This window comes from Sturnira hondurensis, unplaced genomic scaffold (assembly GCF_014824575.4).
Source record: "Sturnira hondurensis isolate 20B ecotype Veracruz unplaced genomic scaffold, ASM1482457v3 Scaffold0003090, whole genome shotgun sequence".
In the NCBI taxonomy this organism is placed as follows: domain Eukaryota; kingdom Metazoa; phylum Chordata; class Mammalia; order Chiroptera; family Phyllostomidae; genus Sturnira; species Sturnira hondurensis.
In genome coordinates this window covers 1,514,659-1,535,914 of record NW_028075721.1, presented here as the reverse complement: position 1 = coordinate 1,535,914, position 21,256 = coordinate 1,514,659, and the positions used below count along the sequence as shown (strand labels likewise).

At 39.2% G+C, this 21,256-nt stretch overlaps 1 protein-coding gene and 1 pseudogene across 3 annotated transcripts in view; one reads left to right on the top strand and one right to left on the bottom strand.

Moving 5' to 3' along the window:
• Nucleotides 1-21,256, top strand: part of NFATC3 (nuclear factor of activated T cells 3) — a 111,808-nt gene that overhangs the window by 35,764 nt on the left and 54,788 nt on the right. For all 3 annotated transcript variants that reach the window (XM_037041439.1, XM_037041438.1, XM_037041440.1), the window contains exons 2-3: nucleotides 7,609-8,746; nucleotides 11,281-11,443. In XM_037041439.1, coding sequence (XP_036897334.1) covers nucleotides 7,609-8,746; nucleotides 11,281-11,443 — 1,301 coding nt within the window. The remainder of the gene's footprint in view (nucleotides 1-7,608; nucleotides 8,747-11,280; nucleotides 11,444-21,256) is intronic.
• On the bottom strand, nucleotides 3,250-3,706 carry LOC118983830 (60S ribosomal protein L35-like; annotated as a pseudogene).

Genomic DNA, 21,256 nt, shown 5'->3' with positions numbered 1-21,256 from the left:
CCCCCTGGGGCCTGCGTAGTCTGTCTCACTGTGCTCGAATGTGCGACCGCGGTCAGTCTGCCCCGCACCCCAACTGGTTCTGGTCTGCCTGCGCGCCTGGGTCGGGGGCCCTGTCCTGCCCGACCCTGCTCGCTGCTGGCTCCGCCCCTCTTACCGTCCCCGTTGAACGGTTAGATTTAGTCGGACTTCGTATAATTCAATTTTCTGTCCTTTGGTTGTGTCTTTGTTTCTCCAAACCTTTGTTGTATTCAAACTTGGTTGTGGGAGAAGGCACAGTGTTTCCACCTATGCCTCCATCTTGGCGGAAGTCTCTCAGCCATTTTTAAATGTACAGTTTAGTGGCCTTATATATGGTCACGCTATGTACTTATGTGGTCAAGGGCTTTTTAAAATTTAATCTAGCATTTTTTTCCCGTTACCATTTAGTCCCCTTACACCCTTCTCCTCCCAGATGGGTAAGTTTTTTTTTAATCTGCCATTTTAAATTCTTATTTTGTGAGTGGAACCCAAGGAGTGAAACCCATTGGCTCTGGTCAGTCCCAGATTTACTATCCTATTTGTGAAATAATGAACATGAACTAAATTTGTAAGTTATGTATTTTTAAAGGAAAATTTTAATTTGTAAAGAAATTATAGTTGGATAGAATTCATAAAGAACAAGTTGCTCTGGATGATTCCAAGATACCCTGACTGCCTTTTCATTTGCAATCATCTTCTCTCCATTCTGATTTCCTGTTTCTAATCTTTGGACTAGATGAGCAAATAATGTGGGATAGCTAAAATCGTGTGTAGAGGGTCTGAATGAAGGCCCAACAAAAATTCCTGTGAGTTGAAAATACGAGCTTTTACACTGTGTATGTTGGATCATTCAGAGACCTGCTTGCTTCTCTCTGTTCAACGACCAGGTGATAGCTAAGTTGTAGAAAGTTCTTGGCAATTATCCTAATTCAGCCAGACTGATAACATTGCCAAGAAAATACATGGTTCAAAAATTTCAAAGTGAGGATTTTGATATAACTTAGGGATTAATATAAATTGTATAAGGGGAAATACTTTTATCAACCTTAACAAATATTTTTCTGTAGAACTAATAAACATCAGGACTTGCAAGGTACAAGATATAGAGCAGTTGAAGTTTTTCTTATATATAATAGAGATCATGTCATTCCCTTTTTAAAACTTGTTGATGGTTTCCATTAGTCTTAAAATAAAATTCAAACTCCTTATCATGATCTTTCTAGTTTTTGTTTCTTTTACTTCTCCCCCTTTAGCTCATGGCTCTAGCCACATATTAGGCCTTTCAATTCCTCAGAGTCATATTTGACTCAGTATTTGCTTATACTATCCCTCCTGCGTTGGAGCTATCGCCTTCTCTGTCCACTTCTCTTCAGTTCATCTTTTAGATGTTAGCTCACATGCACCCTTCTCATAAAGCCACCCTCTCTATAAAATAGGTTCCTTTAGTTTCTATTCTACCACTTAGTAGTATTCAACAATTTTTTGTCTTTGTGTATGCTTCATGAGGGCAGGGACCATGCATATCTTATTTATTTTTTATATACCTGGCATCTAGAACAGTTTCTAGAAAATAGTAATTGTGTTATAGTTGTTGAGTAAATAAGCACTTTCTTTACTCATTTTTTTGAGATACCATACTCTTTTGGTTCTGCTGTTTGACCGACAGTCCCTTCTTACTTATTCTTCTTTTGTCTTCCTGATCCCTAAAGTTCAGAATCCCATATACCTCAGTTGCCTGCTTCTTCTTTATCTCCACTCTATTCCTAGTCATCTCTTTTGGTCTTATGGCTTAAAATATTCTCTATCCATTAATGACTCTCAAATTTACATGGCCTGCCCGAGACTTTATATATACAAGTATCTACTTGATTATATCCACTTGAGAAGCTTCTTAGCATCTCACATTTAGTATGTTCCAAGTAGAATTTTTTAAATTCTCACCTGAGGACTTTTTCTTTCTTTTTTTAGAGAGAGAGGAACAGGGGTGGGAGGAGAGAGAGATCAATTGGTTGCCTCTTGCATGCGCCCTAACTGGAGATCCAACAGGGGATTGAATGGGCAACCTAGGTATGTACCCTGGCTGGGATCGAACCTGCAGCCTTTTGGTTTATGGGAGGATGCTCCAACCAACTGAGCCACACTAGCCAATGCCTAAGTAGAGTTTTTGATTTCATATTTTCTAAATCTCTCTCACCTCGTCTTCATTTCAGTAATTAGAAATATAGGTGTTTTTTGAAAAAAAAAATCCTCACCTCAGGATAGGTTTATTGACTTAAGAGGGTGTGGAGGAGGAAGAGAGGGAGGGGCAGAAAGAGAAAGAGATCGATTGGCTGCTTCCCATACACATCATGAGTGAGGATCATACCTTCAACCTAGGCATGTGATCTGACCAGGAATTGAACCCACAACCTTTGGTATATGGGGTGACACTCCAACCAACTGAGCCACCTGGCCAGAGCTAGAAATACAGATCTTTTTTTTTTTATTTAACTCTTGTTCAAGTACAGCTTTCTTTCTTGTATTCCCAGCCCTGCCCCCAGCCCGTGCTCCCCACCTCCCTCCCATCTCCGCCCCGCACCTTAGTTATTGTCCATGTGTCCTTTGTACTTGTTCATGTGAGTCCTTCCCCTTTTCCCCTGTGATTCTCTAGAAATACAGTTCTTATGATAATACTAGTTCAGGCCCAAAATCTTGGTGTCATCCTGATTCCTCCCTTGCTCACATCCAATTCATCAGTGAGTTGTCGGCTCTGCCTTAATAAAAAAGAAAAGAAAAGAATCTCACTTCTTACTGTTTTTCTTCTTTTACAAACCATTACCACCCAGGTCCCATGCCCCATTATTTTGTACCTGGATCATTGCAGTAGTCTTTTTAAAAAAATATTTTATTGATTATGCCATTACAGTTGTCCCACTTCCCCCCCTTCATTCCCCTCTACCCTGCACACCCCTCCCCCACCATTCCCCCCCTTTAGTTTATGTCCACATGTCTCAAGTTCTTTAGATTCTATATTTCCCATACTATTCTTGCCCTCCCCCTATTTTCTACCTACTGTCTATGGTACTTATTCTCTGTACCTTCTTCCCCCTTTTCCTCCCACTCCCCTGTTGCTAACCCTCCATGTGATCTTCATTTCTATGGTTCCGCTCCCAATCTAGCTGTCCTCGTAGTTTGCTTTTGTTTTAGGTGTGGTTGTTAATAACTGTGAGTTTGCTGTCCTTTCACTGTTCATATTTCTTTTTTCAACATGAGCCAGTTTGTGCTTTATTGACCCTGCGATGCTCAGGCCTTGACCTCGTACTTCTGCAGTGGGTACAGCCGCTCCTTTCGCTGCTGCTTCTTGGTCTTCAAGTTCTCTTCATGCTTGTTGAGCCGGCGGCGCATGGCCCGTGTTTTCTTGTACTTCTTGGGGCTTGTACTTCTTGCCCTTGTAGAATTTCCTGAGGTTCTCTTTCTGAGTCTGGTTAATGACGGTGAGAACACGGGCGATGGATTTGCAAACAACTCGGATCTTAGAAAGCTTGGAAGCTGCACCACCCGTCACTTTGGCGACATGCAGCTGGGACAGTTCCACCTTCAGGTCATCCAGCTGTTTGAGCAGCTCCTCCTCCTTCTTGCCGCCAAGGTCTTGAGCCTTAATTTTGGCCATGTCTGAACGAACCGCCGCCGCCTGCCAGGAGAGAAAGAGCTCACTGTTCATATTTCTTATCTTCTTTTTCTTAGATAGGTCCCTTTAACATTTCATATAATAAGGGCTTGGTGATGATGAACTCTTTGAATTTGACCCTATCTGAGAAGCACTTTTATCTGCCCTTCCATTCTAAATGAAAGCTTTGCTGGATAAAGCAATCTTGGATGTAGATCTTTGGATTTCATGACTTGGAATACTTCTTTCCAGCCCCTTCTTGCCTGTAAGGTCTCTTTTGAGAATCAGCTGCCAGTCTGATGGGAACTCCTTTGTAAGTGACTGTCCCCTTATCTCTTGCTGCTTCTAGGATCCTCTTTCTTTGTTTTAATCTTGGCTAATGTAATTATGATGTGCCTTGGTGTGTTCCTTCTTGGGTCGAGCTTCTTGGACTTGCTGGAAGTCTATTTCCTTTGCCAGACTGGGGAAGTTCTCCTTTATTATTTGTTCAAATAAGTTTTCCACTCGTGGCTGTTCCTCTTCCCCTTCTGGTACCCCTATAATTTGGATATTGGAACGTTTAAAGATGTCCTGGAGGTTCCTGAGCCTCTCCTCATTTTTTTGAATTCTCGTTTCTTCATATTTTTCTGTTTGGTCATTTTTTTCTTCCTTCTGGTCCACCCCCTTGATTTGAGTCCCAGTTTCCTCTCCATCATTATTGGTTTCCTGTGCATTTCCCTTCATTTCAATTAGTTTAGCCTTCATATGCTCCTCTAATTTGTGACTAAAATCAACCAGTTCTGTAAGCATCCTGATCACCAGTGTTTTGAACTGTGCCTCTGATAGGTTGGCTATCTCTTGGTCGCTTAGAAGTATTGACTCTGGGGCCTTGAGCTGTTCTTCTTGAGTTATATTGTTTTGGTCTGTTCTTGCCTGTTATGTTGAGAAGCGGAGCCTGAGGTGTTCATCAGGATGGGGCAACCCAGTCTCTGGGTTGTGATACTGTATGTGGGGGCGGGGTCAGAGAGGGGCAGTGGCGTTTGTTCTACTCTATCTTGGATTTTGGTCCCCTCTGCTGCTTCCCGCAAGCAAACTGGGCCCCCTGGTGCCGGCTCCCGGGTGTGTGGGCCTGTGCACCCTCCAGAACCCTGTGGGTCTCTCCATGAACTCTCTGTGAGCCTGGGAGCTTCTCCCGGCACCTTGACCCTGAAAGTTTTTCCAGTTGGTGCTTTTAGGCTTTAATTCTCGTCGCTGGGGCACTAGCCTGTGCGGTCTGTCTCACTTCTCCCTCCTTTTTTTGGTTTATCTGCACGCAAATGTGTGACCACAGTCAGCCAGCCGCCTTGCACCCTCACTGGTTCCGCCCCTTGCCACCCCACGTCTGGGATCTGCCAACTGCCGCCTGCACACCTGGGTCGGTCCAGCTGCTTTTTCCTTCCTGGTCCCGCTCCACCAGCCACTTACTCCGCCCTTCTTACTGGTCTGGCTGAATGGTTCATTGTTGTTGGACTTCCATACAGTTCAATTTTCTGTGTTTTGATTGCGTTTTTGTTACTAAAACTTTGTTGTCCTTAAACTTGGTTGTTCGAGGAGGCACAGTGTTTCCACCTACGCCTCCATCTTGGCCGGAAGTCCCCATAACTTTTTTATCTACTCACCTTTTGAGGGACTCTTGGGTTGTTGAAAATTGTTTAGAAATTTTATAAAGCTCAATTAAATATAAAAAATATTGAAAGATAGTGGTTAACACATGATACAATATACAGATGATATATTACAGAATTGTATACCTGGATAATTTTATTGATCAATTCCACCCCAATAAATTCAATAAAAATTAAAAAAACATATTGAAAGACAAAGTTGTATGTTATACAGGCAGAATAAATCTAGACTTAGAAGTCAGTATATTGTTATTTTTGGTGGAAAAGTAATGACTTAGAAGAGAGGCAAAGGGAGGGTTCTGGGATGTTAATGTTTCTTTTGTTTTTAAAAGGTTTTATTTATTTATTTATTTATTTATTTGAGCGACAGGGAGGGACAGAGGGAGAGAAACATCAATGGAAGGAGAGGGAGAGAAGCATTCAGTTGCCTTTCACATACCCCCATCTGGGCACCTGACCTACAACCCAGGCATGTGCCTTGACCAGGAACTAAACCAGTGACTTTTTTGGTGTGCAGGCTGTTGTTCAGTCCATTGGGCCACACCAGCCAGGGCCCCTCTTAAATTTTAAAAAGGGAAAGACAGGGTAATTGACTTGTATTGAGTTCCCACTAACTCTTAGTCATTGTGTTAGGTGCTTGTCTTAAAAATGGTCCTATGTGGTTTAGGTGATACTCTGCTCAACTCCTGCCAGTTTGGTAGAAAAAACAGCCTCATCAGTGTGAGGTTCAGGCAGATTAAATAACTTGTCCAAGTTCACACAGCTTTGGACTGGCAGAGCCAGAGTTTAAAATATGGGGGTGAGTTTTTTTGTTTGTTTTATTGTTGTAATACATGTAAAAACTCTTTACTGAATATGTTCACTAAGCACACAACACCTTAAAAACTATATTCTAGAACTTACAGAAATAGTTAAATAGTTAAGTTGTAGGGTGTGTGCTAGCTAATGTCAGGAGTCTAAAGATGTGGGTTACTTCCTGGGGTACTGATGTAATGAAACAATGTGATCTTGAGTACTTTAGAGAAGAGGCTAAAAGTTTGTGCTTAATCTCTGTTGCATCTATGAGCAGTTTGGTCTTTGGTTTCCCAATGATGACCTCTTATGAAAGTGTGAAGGTGTTCGACCAGTACCTTGTACTTGGGCTCTGTATTTCTGCCTCTGTGAAAATAGGTAATAATCACTTCTCCCTACAAGTGAAGTTGTAAAATGCCCTTATTGCTGCAGACCCTCTTCAGTTGGTAATTTGGCAGGAGTTGTTTAGTGTAAATACTCCAGCAAGGGGCGCATTTTAAAAGTTCTGTCCTTATTAGGATTACTTAAACAACCAGTCAAAAATAAAGGTCCTGATGAATTATTTTCTAGTTTAGGTAAATGAGCCAGTGCCATCATGGGGCTTTCATTACCTGGTCTGCTATGACCAGAGTATGAATTCTTGATAGTGTGACTGTGGAAGAAAAAGCTGTTACTGTTAATCATAGTAATTCCCTTAACAATAAAAAAAAAGATTTGAATTTTACTGCAAGGAAACTAAGGCCTTGGAGAGATTAAGTGATTTGACTAAGATCTCACAGTTAAATGGCAGAGGCAGGCAAGAATCTAGGAGTCTTGAGTTGATTCAGTAATCCTTTTCATTAATAAATTTAGTGAGTAGCCCTGGTGTAGCTCAGTGGTTTGAGCACTGACCTGCGAACCAAAGGGTTGCTGGTTTGATTGAGTCAGGACACATGCCCTGGGTTTCAGGCCAGGCTCCTGATGGGGAGCGTGAGAAAAGCAACTACACATTAATGTTTCTCTTCCTTTCTTCCTCTCTCCCTTCCCCTTTGCCTAACAATAAAATCTTTAAAAATAAATAAATAAATTTAGTGAGTGTACTTAACACTAAAAACCTTTCAAAGACTTGGTTTTATCCTTTACCTTGCTTTAACTTATAGACCCTAGGTGAGACTGACTTTGTATGATTAGATATCATTTTATAATTATGAATATTTTTAGAATTAATGGATATGCTTATTTTATAAGAGCATTTGTTTTTTTCAGATAATGTTTTCTGATTCTCATTTTAGAAAATGTGAAACGAGAAAAGGTTATACATAATTACATATATATATGTAATAATTGTGTATATCTACAGAAATATTTGGCAAAACACACACCACTCTTTAATGGAGCTAATGATGTACTTTTTATGTCCCACTGTTTTCTCTCTATTATTATTATTATTATTTACTTTCTCATCTAGTAATTTATACATCTAAATTTTCTAATTTCTTGTTTTATTGATTTTTTTGCTCCCCCCCATAGATCTTGAGCCAGATGATTGTGCATCCATTTACATCTTTAATGTAGACCCACCTCCATCTACTTTAAACTCACCACTTTGCTTACCACATCATGGATTACCGTCTCATCCTTCTGTTTTGTCACCATCGTTTCAGCTCCAAGGTCACAAGAACTATGAAGGAACTTGTGAGATTCCAGAATCTAAATACAGCCCATTAGGTGGTCCCAAACCCTTTGAGTGCCCAAGTATTCAGATCACATCCATCTCTCCTAACTGTCATCAAGAAATAGATGCTCCTGAAGATGACCTACATATAAATGACCCAGAAAAGGAATATTTGGAAAGGCCTTCTAGAGATCATCTCTATCTTCCTCTTGAGCCATCTTACCGGGAGTCTTCCCTTAGTCCTAGTCCTGCCAGCAGCATCTCTTCTAGGAGCTGGTTCTCAGATGCATCATCTTGTGAATCTCTTTCACATATTTATGATGATGTGGATTCAGAATTGAATGAAGCTGCTGCCCGATTTACTCTTGGATCCCCTCTGACTTCTCCTGGTGGCTCTCCAGGAGGCTGTCCTGGAGAAGAGTCCTGGCATCAACAGTATGGACTGGGACACTCCTTGTCACCCAGGCAATCTCCTTGCCACTCTCCTAGATCTAGTGTCACTGATGAGAATTGGCTGAGTCCCAGGCCAGCGTCAGGACCCTCCTCAAGGCCTACTTCCCCCTGTGGGAAACGGCGGCACTCTAGTGCTGAGGTTTGTTATGCTGGGTCCCTTTCACCCCATCACTCACCTGTTCCTTCTCCTGGCCACTCCCCAAGGGGAAGTGTAACAGAAGATACCTGGCTCAATGCTTCTGTCCAAGGTGGATCAGGCCTTGGTCCTACACTTCTTCCACCGTTTCAGTACTATGTAGAGACTGATATCCCTCTAAAAACAAGGAAGACTTCTGAAGATCAAGCTACTGTACTACCAGGAAAATTAGAGCTCTGTTCAGATGATCAAGGGAGTTTATCACCATCTCGGGAGACTTCAATAGATGATGGCCTTGGATCTCAATATCCTTTAAAGAAAGACTCATCTGGTGACCAGTTTCTTTCAGTTCCTTCACACTTTACTTGGAGCAAACCCAAGCCTGGCCACACCCCTATATTTCGGTGAGTTGATGAAACGATTGCCTTGTCGTTCATACTTATGGGTTATTGGTAGCATGTTAAAACTACATTATCTAAGCCCTGGCTGGCGTAGCTCAGTGGATTGAGCGCGGGCCTGCGAACCAGGTGATCGCGGTTCAATTCCCAGTCAGGGCACATGCCTGGGTTGCAAAATGGTTCCTTGCAGGCTAACTACCAGCAGGGGATGCACAAAAGGCAACCATACATTGATGTTTCTCTCCCTCTCTCCTTCCCCTCTAAAAATAAATAAATAAAATCTTTAAAAAAAACCAAAAAAACTACATTATCTATATGAAATGGTTTGAACATTTTTCCTCCTTTTCTCTCACTCCTTTTTTTTCAATTTCTTCTAGACAGATAATTTTAAGTCTGCATTTATTTTCCTTTGAGTCTTAAAAGTATCTGTAAGTAGGAGGCTAAAGTTATAAAGTTATAATTTTTAAAGTATAGATAATCAATTCTAGATAACAACAAAGTACATTTAAGAATTTCCAGAAGGAATTTTCTTTGTTTTTGTACGTATTGATTTTTAGAGAGAGGAAGGAAGAGAGAGAAAGAGAAATATTTGTTGTACTATTTAGTTATGCATTCACTGGTTGATTCTTGCACGTGCCCTGACCAGGGATTGAACCCGCAACCTTGGAGTATTGGGACAGCACTCTAACCAACTCAGGTACTTGGCTGGGGCTAGCAGGAATTTTCTTATCTAAAAAAGGTTTTTGTAAAAGATGAATTATAGTGTGAAATAAATTACTAATATAACTAGTTGGGAATAGGAATTTTATATTTTTAAGAGCTCAAGATACAAATGAAATTTGCCTTTTCATATTTGTGGCAAGTGTTTTTTTCTAAAATAATTTTTGTCTTTTTATAAGTTTGTAAATTTTTTTAGTGTACAGAGGAAGTTTTAAATTTTTATGTATTCAAATTTGTGTTTTTCTTTATGGCTTTTGGGTTTTGTATTATATTTAAAGCCTTACCCCACTCTAAAGTTATTAAAAATAAATGAAAATCTAATTTTCATGTTTTTTCTAATAAAGTTTTTAATATATTTTCATAATATATGTATGTAACATGTATGGTATTTATATTATGAATATATATAATAGTAATATTGCATTTGTAAGTTTCTCATATAACACATTTATATAGAATCTTGAGTCTAGCTAAGGACTGAAGAACAGTGTAATGACTTCACTTTTCAAATGGCTTATCATCACGGTACCATTTATAGAATCAATGTAGCATAAAATTGATTAGAACAACTGTAATTGAACAACAATGAAAAAAATAAAAATAAATAAAATTGATTAAAAAGCAATTTTACCATGTAGTAAATCACTACATAGAGTTGCATTTGTTTGCTTTTTAATATTTTGTTTACATTTAAGAAAAAGCTTTTTCATTAGTATGAATGTTTGTAGCTCCACATTTTTAGAAAATGTAATGTAAAATTATTGTGTTGAAGATACTTTTAAGTCCGTAAATCTGCTTCTGAAAATTATCTTAATCTTTTTTAGGACTTTGCTTAAGTCTGCACAGCTACAGAAAGTAGCTGAGAGTTGATGAAGTTGAGTTGTTTCAGACTAATACAAACTAATACCATTGAGCTACACAATGGCTAGTAAAGCTAGGATGAGGACATTGAAGGAATCAGTGAAATAATTTAGAAATTTCCTACTGTAAATTTTAGAAGGGTGAAAAGACCTTGAAGTCCTATTTCTGTAATCACTGAGAAGATAATACTGTTTAATACAAATCTTTCTAGCTTTGGGTTCATTAATATTTGACCTGTAGATATATAAGTTATTTCTTTTCTAATTTCATATTTTTAGTGTTGATATATCTAAGTGAACCCGTAGCCCTTTAAGCTCTTGAAATTATCTTACTGATCATTTGACCTGTTTCTCTGAAATTGACATTTAGAGATGCTGCCATGATAGGCCTAATATTTTTTAAGTTGAATATTACTAAAATTAAATTTTTACCTCAAATTGCAATATATTGCTAACTGTAAGCAATATTTCAGAGAGATAGGGTAAAGAGCAACCGGGGGGCGGGGAGTGGTGAGAGCAACGTGGACCATAGACTGACACCAAGGAGGAAGACAAAATCCTGAGACACGGGCCTTTGGATCCTTGGAGAGATACTGATGTACATACATAACGATGTACATTTTTGCTTTAAGAAATCAAAATATTATTTTGATTTTCTTTGTAATTATATACGCACAGTTGAGAAACAGTTGTAGTTTTATAAATGTTGAAATTGTCCTTTTTAAAAAAATACAGAAAACCAAAAAAGTTGATAAAACTTATTTTATTCTTTAAGTTAAAGAATTACTTTTTGAGTACCTACCATATACAGTGTTATAACTTATTAAGTGCATTTTTATTTTAGAATTTTTTGTTTCTAAGACCACAGGAAGAAATGTTGGTGCTGGCAAAGAAGTGATTTGAATCACTGCTTGGCAATAATAGTATGGTGAAATGCATCTTTGTGTGTTTTGTTTATAGCACATCTTCATTACCTCCACTAGACTGGCCTTTACCTACTCATTTTGGACAATGTGAACTGAAAATAGAAGTGCAGCCTAAAACTCATCATCGAGCCCATTATGAAACTGAAGGTAGCCGAGGAGCAGTAAAAGCATCTACTGGTGGACACCCTGTTGTGAAGGTATGAGAGTTTGGGGGCATGTTTTACAGAAACTATGCATCTGTTAATGATGGAGTCTATTCAGTTAGGTACTACTGAACCTGGAGAGAGAAAATTAAAAGCCAGAAAGCCTCTGTTGAGGTTTCGTGTCCTTGTTGATAAGGCAGCACTTACACACTGAGTTTTTCTTGCTAGGCTAAAAGATATTCTTGCTCTGGCTGGTGGGGCTAAGTGGATTGAGTGATGGCCTGTGAACCAAAAGGTCACTGGTTCAATTACTAGTTAAGGCACATGCCAGGCCCCCAACTGGGGACATGGGAGAAGCAATGGATCAAGGTATCTCTTGCACTTTGATGTTTCTGTCCCTCTTTCTTCCTCCCTTCCCCTCTCTCTAAAAAGTAAATAAATAAAACTTTAAAAAAAGATATTTCTGGGGGTAAAAGGCAGAAAACTGTACTTGAACAACAATTAAAATAAAAAATAAAAATTAAAAAAGATACTTCTCCTGGACTGACTCTCTGGCTGGGGAAAAAAGATTATAGTGATCAAACACTTGTTTCTCTGATTTAAAAAAAATGGATGTTTATAAATATAATACATACTCATTTAAAATCCACATAATACAGAAAGTAGAGAGAATAAAGCAGTACATTACCCATAAGTATGTTTATAAATAGAATACATACTCATTTAAAAAAAAGGTAATAGAAAAAAGTAGAAAGAATAAAGCAATAAATTACCCTAAATCTAAAATACTCAGAAACAAGCAATGGTTAACATTTGATTAACATTCTAAATAATTCTCTGATCTTATTATTCTAGATCATGTTATCTAGAATATATAAAGAATTCTCAAAACATTATATATATGTATAAACAGTGTTTTATATACATATATATATATATACACATATATATATATATATAAACAACTATAAACACACACACACACTTTTGCTATATATATGGGGGAGGAATATATAAAGAACTGCCAGCATTAAAAAGCAATTAAGATAGAAAATGGCAAAAGACATGAATAAACATTTTATCGGGGAGGAGAAGGATGATCAGTAACCATGTGAAAAGATTGTCTACATTATTAGCCATTAGAAAAATGCAAACCCTAGCTGGTAGGGCTCATTGGATCAGGCTCCAGCCTACACCAAAAGGTCGCTGGTTCGATTCCCTGTCAGGACACATTCCTTGGTTGTGGGCCAGGCCCCCACTTGGGGGCATGCGAGAGGCACCTGATCGATGTGTCTCTCCTCTTTCTCCCTCACTTTCCCTCTCTCTGAGAAATAAATAAATAAAATCTATTTTAAAAATTAAAAAATGCAAATTAAAACCACAGTGAGATATCACTACATGCCTACTAAAACAGTTAACATAAAATGGAGTGATAGTACTGATTACTAACAAGGATGCCAAGAAAGTGGATCCCTCATAAGCTGCTGTTGGGAATGTAAAGTGGTATAGCCATTTTGGAAGATAGTTTATCAGGTTCTTAAAAAACTATTTTGAAGATGGCCAACCGGTATAGATGGAGACTAGATGAGCAGTTGCCAGGCAACATGGATAGGTTGAAGGTTGAGAATATAAAGGGGTAGCACAAGAGCATTCTTTTGTGGTGATGGAAAAATTCTGTATCTTCGACTGATACAATGGTTACTTGAATATGCACATGGGAAAAATTCCATAAAACTATACGTATACTTTATTATACAATGATAAATTTTATTAAGGCGGCGCTGGCTGGTGTAGGTCAGTGGATTGAGCGCGGTCTGTGAACCACATGATCGTGGTTCGATTCCCAGTCAGGGCACATGCCTGGGTTGCAGGCCAGTTCCCAGCAGGGGACTCATGAGAGGCAACCATATATTGATATTTCTCTCCTTCTCTCCTTCCCTTCCCCTCTAAAGATAAATAAATAAAATCTAAAAAAAATTTTTATTAAGGCGTATATATTTGAGTCTTATCCCAAAAGTTACTGAAATTTTAAAAATGGGCGTTGTGATTTATTTATTTATTAAAACTATTTATTTATTTATCTTTAGAGGGGAAGGGAAGGAGAGAGGAACAGAAACATCCATGTATGGTTGCTTCTCGTCCATCCCCTGCTGGGAACTGGCCCCTGCCGGGGACTGGCCTGCAACCCAGGCATATGCCCTGACTGGGAATCGAGTGATTTATTTTTAAAGATCCAATTCCAGATGATGATTTTTGATAGGATACTGTTATGTGCACATTTTCAGTTTAAAGAGGTTTAAATTATTGAGATTTAATTTTGTATTTTTAGTATCTCTATAATGTGTTGTCATGTTTCTAATATATTCAAGATCCCCTCCCCCCACCAAGTAATTTAGCAGAACTGGTAATAGAACTTCTTTTTTTTTAATATATTTTATTGATTATACCATTACAGTTGTTCTATTCCCCCCTTCATTCCCCTCCACCCGCACACCCCCTCCCCCACATTCTCCCCTCCTTAGTTTATAACTACGTGTCTCAAGTTCTTTAGATTCTGTATTCCCCCTACTCTTTCCCTTCCCCCTATCTATTTTCAACCTACTGTCTATGCTATTTTCTGTACCTTCTCCCCCCTTCTCCTCCTCCCACTCCCCTGTTGCTAACTCTCCATGTGTTCTTCATTTCTATGGTTCCACTCCTGATCTAGCTGCCTTCTTAGTTTGCTTTTGTTTTAGGTGTGGTTGTTAATAACTGTGAGTTTGCTGTCCTTTCACTGTTCATATTTTTCATCTTCTTTTTCTTATATAAGTCCCTTTAGCATTTCATATGATAAGGGCTTGGTGATGATGAACTCCTTGAACTTGACCTTATCTGAGAAGCACTTTATCTGTCCTTCCATTCTAAATGAAAGCTTTGCTGGTTAAAGCAATCTTGGCTGTAGGTCTTTGGATTTCATGACTTGGAATACTTCTTTCCAACCCCTTCTTGCCTGTAAGGTCTCTTTTGAGAAATCTGCTGACAGTCTGATGGGCACTCCTTTGTAGGTGACTGTCCCCTTATTCCTTGCTGCTTCTAGGATTCTCTCCTTCATTTTCATCTTGGCTAATGTCATTATGATGTGCCTTGGTGTGTTCCTCCTTGGGTCCAACTTCTTTAGGACTCTCTGAGTTTCCTGGATTTCCTGGAAGTCTATTTCCTTTGCCAGACTGGGGAAGTTCTCCTTTATTATTTGTTCAAATAAGTATTCCACTCGTGGCTGTTTCTTCTCTCCTTCTGGTGCCCCTATAATTGGGATGTTGGAACGTTTAAAGATGTCCTGGAGGTTCCTAAGCCTCTCCTCATTTTTTCAAATTCTTGTTTCTTCATAGTTTTCTGTTTGGTCATTTCTTCCTTCCTTCTGGTCCATTCCATTGATTTGAGACCCAGTTTCCTTTCCATCACTATTGGTTTCCTGTGCATTTCCCCTCATTTCAATTAGGTTAGCCTTCATATGTTCCCCTAATTTGTGACTATAATCAACCAGTTCTGTGAGCATCCTGATGACCAGTGTTTTGAACTATGCATCTGAGAGGCTGGCTATTTCTTTGTTGCTTAGAGTTATCGGCTCTAGGGCTTTGAGTTCTTCTTGAGCCATCTTTTAGACTGTTCGTACCTGTTACATATCAGGATCAGAGCCCTAGGTGTTCACTAGAACAGGGCAACTCAGTCGTTGGGTTGCGATGCTGTATGTGTGGGTGGGGGTCAAAGAGGCGCAATGGCAGTCTCGTCTGCCGCCTTCCTGCCGCTGCATCTAAGGATGGACACTTGGGCTGCTTCCAAATCTTGGCTTTTGTAAATAATGCTACAATGATCATAGGGATACATATATTCTTTCAAATTAGTGTTTTGGGTTTTTTCAGATAAATTCCCAGAAGTAGAATCACTGGGTCATAAGGCAGTTCCATTTTAATTTGTTAAGTTAACTCCATACTGCTTTCCACAGTGGGTGTACCCATCTTCATTCCCACTGAGAGTACAGGAGGATTCCCTTTTCTCCACATCTTCTCCAGCACTTGTTGTCTGTTCATTGTACTGGAATTTTTACAGGTCATACTCATCATGTCAAAACAAGAAGAAGAAAGTAGATTTCAAATGTCATTCTTTTAAGACACAATAGACTGTGCATTATTTTATCTAATGAGATAGCAAAGTATCATGTTTGTCATACAGTAATGCTGTGACTGGGCTGAAAGAATGTACATGTTATATAGCCTCACATTTTCACCCAGATGTCTCACTGTTAACTTGAATATAGCATGACTGACATTGAAAACATTACCCTTTCTTCCTCCAGGCCTGTCCTTTTTCCTTTTTTAAAAAATTAGCTAGTAATACCACCATTTTTCTGGATATTGAAGCTCAGAATTTCTAACTTCTTTGTTTTTGTCTTTATTTTATGTGTAGTCAATTACAAAGATCTCTTTAGGATCTCATAGGAAAGATTTATTGCATTCATCCTTTTCCATTCCTATTTTTTGTTTATGTTCTTAAACTTCTAGTTTGAATGTTTTTAGTGCTTTAGTCTCTTAGTTTCCATGCTTTTCTCTCCTTAGAATCTTAATTGCTTTTTATCATGTCCTTTTCTACATCCTATATTACCTATAAAAATGTCTGCCTTTTTAGGGCCCTAACTAATTTCTTTTTTTTTTAGATTTTATTTACTTATAGAGAGGAAGGGATGGAGAAAGGGAGAGAAACATCAATGTGTTGTTGCCTCTCATGCGCCACCCACCAGGGACCTGGCCAGGAACCGAACTGGTGACCCTGTGGTTTGCAGGCCAGCACTTAGTCCACTGAGCTACACCAGCCAGGACTTCACTAATTTCTTAAAGTTTACTACATACCACTTTGTTTTTTATCATGAGCCACCTGTATAATACTAGCTGAAGTAATAACATTCAGTGTGGATATTTCCATAGTAGATCCTCAATAAAAAGAGGAAAGGGGTTGAGTGGTGACCAAGAGAACGTTTTTGCCTTTTTGGAACTTACATGATTCTGAGGAAGATAGATAATGTATAATCCATTTTTTCAGTGATCCGTACTAAATAGTAAAACAGGGTAAGAGAACAGAGATAGGATATTTTAGACAGGATGGAGTTCTCTGAGGAGCTGACCTTTGAGTATAGAGCTAAAGGAGTAAGGTGATATGAAGAAGAAAGGGGCAAATATTTCAGAAGAATAAAATATTTAGTGTGAAGGCCCTGAGGTTAGGAATGAGCTTGGATGATTCATGCGATAAGGCCAGGATGGCCAGAGCAGAGTGTGGAAGCAATAGGGTAGGAGAAGGTAAGGCAACAAGTTAGCCAGGGCCTAGATCACATAGACCTTGTAAATCATTATAGGGCATTTGAATTTAGTTCTGTGTGTGGAAAGAAGCCATTAGACAGTTCTGGACAGGGGATTGAAATTTTTTGGTTAATGTTTTTAGTTTGTTCTGACTTATGGACAGAGAATAGGCTGTAGGGAAGCAAAAGTGAAAACAGGGAAAGCCATTATAAGGCTGTTGCAATGGTCCAGGCTTTAATTGCTTCTCTATAAATGTTACAGGACTAAAAACCATCCTGGGTAAATTATATTATCTGATAATAGGCAAAAGTCTTTATGTCCTTTCCTGGGTAGAGGAGGATACATCATCAATAAGTTATGATGTTGCTTGGTTACCAAATCCACTATAAAGCCAGGGTTGGGCCAGCAGGGAAGGAATAAAGCATTCACCTGAAGAACCACATAGAATTAAAATCCTTATACACACTTGAAAACGTTATTAATTCCATGCTTAGAATCATGAATGCAGACTAATGGGTAACATTTATTTATTACTAACTACATGCCAGACACTGTAGTAGGCACTCTATATTTGATATCACATGTCAGGATACTTTATAAATCATAGCAGAAGAGAAACAGGAGAAAAATTTTTTGGTGGGGGAAGAGAAATTTTTTTAAAGGTTATTAGGGAGCTCATAAAGCTCAGGCTTGGAAGCTACATGGCATGGATCTCTGTCTAGCCATCCTACCTAGTACTGATGTAGTGAAATGACTGGCATGGTGATTCATGACCATAGCTTGTACTGATGGTGCTAGGGGCTGGGCACCAGAAACTCCATCAGTACTGCCTTGAAGAGCTGGATACCTTCTCCTCTCTGCTTACTGAAAAATGGATTTTATGCAACCCGTATTATTCCATAGTTCCCTTGTTGTTTTAATCCATTAATACATTAATGTATTAACAGCCACAGAGAAAAATAATTTTCCTAGATACATTTGGAGCCAAGAGTAGGAGTGGGGAGAGATCTCTATGAAGCTTCTAAGACCTCCGGTAAGAGCCGGGAAACCACCATCTCAAAACAGAGGCATCAGACTAAAGCTGCAATAAAGCCACCTCAATAAAGATTGTGACCTGACAAAGTACCATGCCTCTTCTGGAGGAGAATGTTTTCTATTCACTCCTTAGAGTTCTTTTATACAAAATGTCTTGTATATGTTAAACAATATAGCCACACATAAGAAAGTGTCAATCACAATAAAAAGAAAATAATCAATAGAAGCAGATGCAGGGTCTAACTGTATCTATGTTGGAGTTACCAGAAAGAGAATTTCATGTAACCATGATAAAGTGCTAAATCATCTGGTGGAAAAGGTGGGCTACATATGTGAAGACGTGAAAGAATTTTATACATAGAAATAGAAATTTGTTTTAAAATGAAAGGATAATGATAAGGACAAAGATACAAGAAGAGAAAACTACAGACCAATATCCCTAATGAATATAAACAGAAAAATTCTCTACAAAAACTAGGAAACCAAATCCAATCCAACAGCACATTATAAAAGGATTATGTAAATGACCAAGTAAGATTTACCCCAGAAATGAAAAAGTGATTCAACATATGCAGATCAAATGATGTAATATATCTTATTAATGGAATGAAGGAATAAAAATGATATCATCTCAATTGAAAGGAAAGGCTTTTACAAATTTAATAGTCTTTCATTAAAAAATTAAAAACAAAAAACCCCCAACAAATTAAGGGAAAGGGAAATTTCCTAACCTGAATAGACCCTTCTCCAAAGAGTACTTACGAATGGCCAATAGATGTAAGAAAAGATGCTCAGTGTCACTAATTATCAGAGAAATGCAAAGTAAAACCACAGTGAGATATCACCTCACACCTGTCAGAATGACTATCATCAATAAATCAACAAACAAGTGTTGGAAAGGGTGTGAAGAAAATGGAACCATTGTGCACTGTCTGTGGAAATGCATATTGGTGTAGCCACTATAGAAAGCAGTATGGAGTTACCTCAATAAATTAAAAATGGAACTGCCTGATTCTACTACTTGGAATATATCCAAAGAAACCGAAAACACTAATTCAAAAGAATATATGCACCCCTGTTCATCGCAGCATTATTTATAATAGCCAAGATTTGGGAGCAGCCCAAGTGACCATCAGTAGGTGGGTGGATAAAAAAGCTGTGGTGCATTTACACAATGAAATACTACTCAGCTATAATAAAGAAGGAAATCTTACCAATTATAACAACATGGATGGACCTAGAGAGTAAAATATAACAAAAAACTCCTCATCCCTTGTAATATATTATTTCAGAATTTTTAAAATTTATTTATTTTTTAAAAATATTTTATTTATCTATCTTTAGAGGGGAAGGGAAGGAGAGAGGAAGAGAAACATCAATGTATGGTTGCTTCTTGTGCATTCCCTGCTGGGAACTGGCCCCTGCCAGGAACTGGCCTGCAACCCAGGAATGTGCCCTGACTGGGAATCGAACCACAACTGTCTGGTTCACAGGCCCGTGCTCTAAAATTTATTTATTTTAATTGTTCAAGTACAGTTTTCTGTCTTTTACTCCCATCCCAGCCCCCTGCCCAGCATTTCAGAATTTTATAATTCTTAAACTACTTCCAAAATTTAGAGGGTTATTCGCTTAGTATTGTCTTTTTTTTTTTTGAGAGTATGCTTTTTATTTTATTTTTTTAAAATATGTTTTATTGATTATACCATTACAGTTGTTCTATTCCCTCCTTCATTCCCCTTCCCCCTGCACACCTCCACCATTCCCCCCTTTAGTTTATGACCATGTGTCTCAAGTTCTTTAGACTCTATATTTCCCCTACTATTCTTGCCCTCCCCCCATCTATTTTTTACCCACCGTCTATGCTACTTATTTTCTTTATCTTCTCCCCCCTTCTCCTCCTCCCCCCCTACTCCCCTGTTGCTAACACTCCATGTGTTTTTCATTTCCATGGTTCCACTCCTGATCTAGCTGTCCTCTTGGTTTGCTTTTGTTTTAGGTGTGGGGGGGGNTGTAGGTCTTTGGATTTCATGACTTGGAATACTTCTTTCCAGTCCCTTCTTGCCTGTAAGGTCTCTTTTGAGAAATCTGCTGACAGTCTGATGAGCACTCCTTTGTAGGTGACTGTCCCCTTATCTCTTGCTGCTTCTAGGATTCTCTCCTTCATTTTCATCTTGGCTAATGTCATTATGATGTGCCTTGGTGTGTTCCTCCTTGGGTCCAACTTCTTTAGGACTCTCTGAGTTTCCTGGATTTCCTGGAAGTCTATTTCCTTTGCCAGACTGGGGAAGTTCTCCTTTATTATTTGTTCAAATAAGTATTCCACTCGTGGCTGTTCCTCTTCCCCTTCTGGTACCCCTATAATTCGGATATTGGAACGTTTAAAGATGTCCTGGAGGTTCCTAAGCCTCTCCTCATTTTTTCAAATTCTTGTTTCTTTATAGTTTTCTGTTTGGTCATTTCTTCCTTCCTTCTGGTCCACCCCCTTGATTTGAGACCCAGTTTCCTTTCCATCACTGTTGGTTTCCTGTGCATTTCCTTTCATTTCAATTAGTTTAGCCTTCATATGTTCCTCTAATTTGTGACTATAATCAACCAGTTCTGTGAGCATCCTGATGACCAGTGTTTTGAACTATGCATCTGAGAGGTTCGCTATTTTTTGCTCAGAGTTATCGGCTCTGGGGCTTTGAGTTCTTCTTGAGCCATGTTTTAGACTGTTACGAATGAGGAGCATGCCCTAGGTGTTCACCAGGGCGGGGCAACTCAGTTGCTGGGTTGTGATGCTGTATGTGGGGGTGGGGGTCAAAGGAAAGCAGTGGCGGTTCCCTCTGCTGCCTGCTGCAGCTGCTGGGGCCTGCGAGGTCTGTCTCACTGCTCACTCCTCTGCTGGTTTATCTGTGAGTGAATGTGTGACTGTGGCCAGCCCGCCGCCCTGTGCCCTCACTGGGTCCACCTGTTGCTACCCCACACCTGGGATCCGTCCACGGCTGCCTGGGTGCCTGGGGTCGGGGGATTTTTCCTGCCCGACCTTGCTTCTCCTCTCTTACCAGTCTGGTTGAACAGTTCGTTGATGTGAGCCTTCTGTATAGTTCAATTTTCCGTTCTTTGGCTGCGTCTTTGTTTACTAAACCTTTGTTTTATTCAAACTTGGTTGTGGGAGAAGGCATAGTGTTTACACCTATGCCTCCATCTTGGCAGAAGTCCGGAAAGTGTGTTTTTTAAAGCTGGAGACAGTGAGACAAGGAGGGCCTTTGGACAGAAGAAGCAATAGGAGAGAACCTAGGTGGGCCTGCTTTGGCTCTCTGTAAGGTCAGAGAAAAGGAGCCCTTGAAGACAAGTTTAGTGGGTTAGTCCAGGATGAGCTGCTGCCACCCATTGCTTGCCTGGTTGCAAGTCTAGTGGGAACCCTTAGCGTTTAGGAGGTGCATACTTGAGAAGGAAGAAAGATGTGGGCATGCTCCTGGGAAGGAGAACGTGCCCACTTACTTTTTTAACTTATCTTTTTTGA